Source organism: Tupaia chinensis, unplaced genomic scaffold (genome assembly GCF_000334495.1).
Source record: "Tupaia chinensis unplaced genomic scaffold, TupChi_1.0 Scaffold000555_1, whole genome shotgun sequence".
NCBI classification, from domain to species: domain Eukaryota; kingdom Metazoa; phylum Chordata; class Mammalia; order Scandentia; family Tupaiidae; genus Tupaia; species Tupaia belangeri.
The window spans coordinates 2,660,825-2,664,845 of record NW_006160067.1 but is presented as its reverse complement, the minus strand read 5'-3'; the positions used below and the strand labels follow the sequence as shown (position 1 = coordinate 2,664,845).

The following is a 4,021-nucleotide window of genomic DNA, read 5'->3' as shown; positions in this document are numbered from 1 at the left end:
GACGCTCCCCATGAGTGATGCAGCCACTGCCATGGAAGTGCACAGCACACCGAACAGAAGACCTGAAATAAATGATGTTTATGACCATTGATCTCCTTGAGGGATTCCCACCCAGAACTGTCCCTGATGTTAGTGCTATCTGGAGGGGCCTCAGTGAGGAGTGCCCTGCCCATTCAGCCATCACAGGACCTGAGAAGGGCCTTGAGGTCACCTCTCCTCCAAGAATGTGCTTTCTCAGGTGAGTTACAATGTACTGGAATTGAGCCTTGAGGGTTTTCTTGTCAAGATTCCAGAAGAAGTCTGTCATGTAGAACCAACATGAAAATGCAGAACAGATCCAGGCTAATCCACAAGACTTTAATAGGAACTGAACTCAGGCAACCACAGCCAGCAATAGGCCAATGGCTAAGTCATACCTACACGTTCTACTTCACAGGCTTTGTGAATCTGGAACACTCTTCTAATTTTTCCCTTTAGTGCTTTATTTATACTGTTCTTACGGCTGTTTGTTATGCTGTTGTCTCTAGGTATTTGGGGGCAGGGGAGGATTGGTTCCAGGACCCCTGTGGATATGAAATTTTGCAGATATTCAAGCCCTTTAGATAAAAGGGTGTAGTATTTTCATGTCATCTACACAAATTGCCCTATATACTTTAAATTGTCTATAGATTACTTACAAATAATGATGAAAATAAATGAAGTCATCAATCATCTCCCTTTTTGAGAGTCACCTCTTCCCTTACTCCGTTATAATTGGTGTGCTTGGTTACATCTGTGACTAGTTGAATCTGCAGATGCAGAACCCATGAGTAGAAAGTGCTGATCGTATTACATAATGTTGTGTTTGCATAGCTCTACAAGGGTGTTCACCATACTGTGCTCCTCCAGTACCAAGGAGTTCACCACAGGAGCTCATATGTTATAGTCATCTTCATAGGACAATCCCCTCTCCGAAACACTCCATTAAATATATATTATATTATATATTGTATTATCTATTATATTACATATTATATTGCATATACAATACATATATACATCTTGTTTAAAAACTAACACTAAAAGGACACTGAATTGCAGTAATAACCCAAAACTAAGCAAGAGAGGAAGAGGTAGGCAATCAAAGCATGTGAGATACATAGAAACCCAGTGATGTAAACAGAAATAGGATTGCCTGCATTTTACCTGAATATTCATTCTCTTTCAGCTAAATATCAACCTAGTTCTCAATGTGACTGTTCAAGGTTATTGAGTGCAGAGTATAGGTTGGACACTTTACCAGACGTCAGTGCTAAAATGTCAGAATTTGATTCCTGTCCCCAAAGAGCTCATATTTTAGGAAAGGACTTCTCAGAAAGAAATTGATTTACCAACAAGTAAATATCCATATATTTATATATATATCCATCTTTCAATATAATCTCCAAAAACAGTTTGAGTACATAGAAAGTGCTATGAGTGTACCATTATGATTATCTTATTTCAGATTTTGTAAAGGATATTTATTACCAGAAACATATTATTTTTTTTTTTTTGAAGAGGTTTTTGCTATAGGGCATATGTGCTCTCCAGAAAGACAGAGAAAGACAGAGAGACAGAAAGTGAGAAATTACCCCCCCCACAGGAGGAATGGCCACACCACAATCCCATCTCCACTATTTTCCTCTCGGGATCTTGGGCACACACGCACATGCACCTGGCGTGAGTTTAAGCTGCCAGGTCTGGGACTCGAACCATGGTCAAGTACATGGGAATCCAGCGACATAGCCATTACACCAACTGCTGATCCCCAGAAACATATTCTTAAGATCAAATCTGGTTGGGACCAGCAGGTGACTTTTAAGACACTGAACACCCACATGACCAAGCAGGACCTGGGGGCTTGAAAATCACACTGGGCACATGTGCATGTATGCCCAAAATCCCAGGAGGACAATAGAGAAGAAGGGATGTGGCAAGGCCATCCTCCCTAGGGGTGATTTCTCACTTTCTGTCTCTGTCTCTCTGTATCTCTCCAGTGAGTGTATGTGCCCTACAGTAAAAATCTTTCTCAAAAAAAAAAAAAAAAAGAAAAAGAAAAAGAAAGAAAGAATAATTAAACTTAGCCAAACTACTGTTCAATCTGATAAGCGCAACAGTGATTATAAACATAAAATGTGATGGTATGATTAAACAAGGAGCAAATGTTTTTTTGGGATGAAGTTACTGGGAGTTAGGGAATAAGGAATGATTCTTCAGAAGCCAATTTTTTTTTTCTTGGACTATGTGACTGGCCATTGTGTGCAGAACTTCTTCCCATGTAGAGCAACTAAGACGATCATCACATAGCATCACAGGCGATGTTGAGGATGGTAAGTCTACACAGCAGGTTGAGCGTAGGAGAGAAGGCCAGCGGAAGGTGAAGTAGCTAGTCATCTCTTTCTGGTGTCTTCAGAAGTGTAAGAATCTACATGTGAGAGGCTTCGTGTAGCTCAGTGTGCATCCGTGCCCGTGAGAGTATCCCGAATAGTGTGTGCAGCATGTTGATATGTACCATGTACATTTCACCATATGGAATAGAAGGCCCACCAGCTGTACCTACATAAACCTTTACTGATCCAGGTGCTCAGCTTGTCGGAGACATGGGGAAAACAGCTCTTGACGAAATCCTCAAAGGTCACTGTTGCTAAAGCATTGATGCTGGCGGCCACGGTGCTAGAGGGAGAGAAAAGCAAGAACATAGTCCAAGCTGAGTAAGGCTGAGCTACCAGCTCGCCCTGTGACAGGGCAGAGAGATGAGGCAGGGTTCTGGGGACAAGATGCACACATGTGTGCCTGTACTCTGGACTCCAGGAGAACCGCATGGCCTGTTTCCTCCTCTTCAGAGTTTCTTCTCTGCCGATGCTTGTCTGGTTCTTCCACTAACTCCAGTAACCATAACTAATTCCTCTTAAACGATGTTAAATGAGTTAATATGGAGAAGCAGAGGGATTGTGTGTGCATGTGTGTACACTCATGCTGAGGGTTTGGTGGCTGGATCACATACTCTGGGATCAGGAAGTGGTCTGGGGTAGTGTCTTCCCCCCCAACCTGGAGCAGAGATCTCTGGTGTCCTGCTCTCTGTCAGGTGCCCCTCCCCGGTCCTTTGCCTGTATTTACAGTTTCGGGAGATCCTGAAAAGCAATCTCGGCGGCCTCAATTAGGGCAGGTAGCCATTCTCAGGACTGGAGTCTGAGGGGAGGAGTGTGGTCAAGGGGAAGTATTGAGATTCCTTAACTTCTGCTGTGAAGGTCAGTTGATGCTCTCCACAGCACATTTGGGCATGGGTAGCAGAATGTCCACAGTCCTTGGTCTCTGGTGTGGGGGGGTTGGTAGGCTCCACCCGTGGGGCACGTTCACCCGTTCCCCCTAATCATAAGGCTTCTCTGCTCGCCCAGGGCTGTGGCAATGCCAGACTGCCTGTCCTGATCATCAACTACAGTTTATCTGCAGGTTGAGTCTCAAACGTGTCTTTTGAGCTCCTGGAGCTGGGATTCAAACCATCGTCAGTCATGTGGGATCCAGCTCCCTTAACCACTAGGCTATAGGCCAGCCCATTCAAGAACTTGTGGGGACACGTTTAAGAGAGAGAGTCTGAGGTGTGGGGACATGCGCTGAGCAAACACCCCATGCTCTTTTGGGGTTTGGCAGAACCTTGTAACTTGTCTTTCCTTAACCTTGGTGGCAGACAGAGCAAGGGTGGAAATTACTAGGGGCACATCTCATGGACTTCAAGAAACATCTTGACCCCAATTAGTAAAGTCCAGTCCCTGCTCTGCATCTGAAAGGTTCTTTAGCGTTCTCTGGGTGTGGTGGTGCACTCCTTATGGAGAAGTTCTTTAGCTCCTTCTCCACACCTAACAGCTAGTTCTCTGCATTAGAAAAGATGAGATTTACTCTAGATGGGATTACCACCAAGGGATACACCTTTGCCCTGGGTATGACTAATCCCTTATAGATTTGTTAACTGCTTCTCATTGTCTGTAACCTGGCAACTAATCCA

The 4,021-nt window shown here is 44.1% G+C and overlaps 1 protein-coding gene across 1 annotated transcript in view; it reads right to left on the bottom strand.

The window, feature by feature from the left end:
• SLC5A12 (solute carrier family 5 member 12) overlaps positions 1 to 4,021 on the bottom strand; it is a 50,386-nt gene that overhangs the window by 19,306 nt on the left and 27,059 nt on the right. The window contains exons 9-10 of the mRNA XM_006157682.1: positions 2,582 to 2,694; positions 1 to 62 (exon numbers count right to left, since the gene is read on the bottom strand). Coding sequence (XP_006157744.1) covers positions 1 to 62; positions 2,582 to 2,694 — 175 coding nt within the window. The remainder of the gene's footprint in view (positions 63 to 2,581; positions 2,695 to 4,021) is intronic.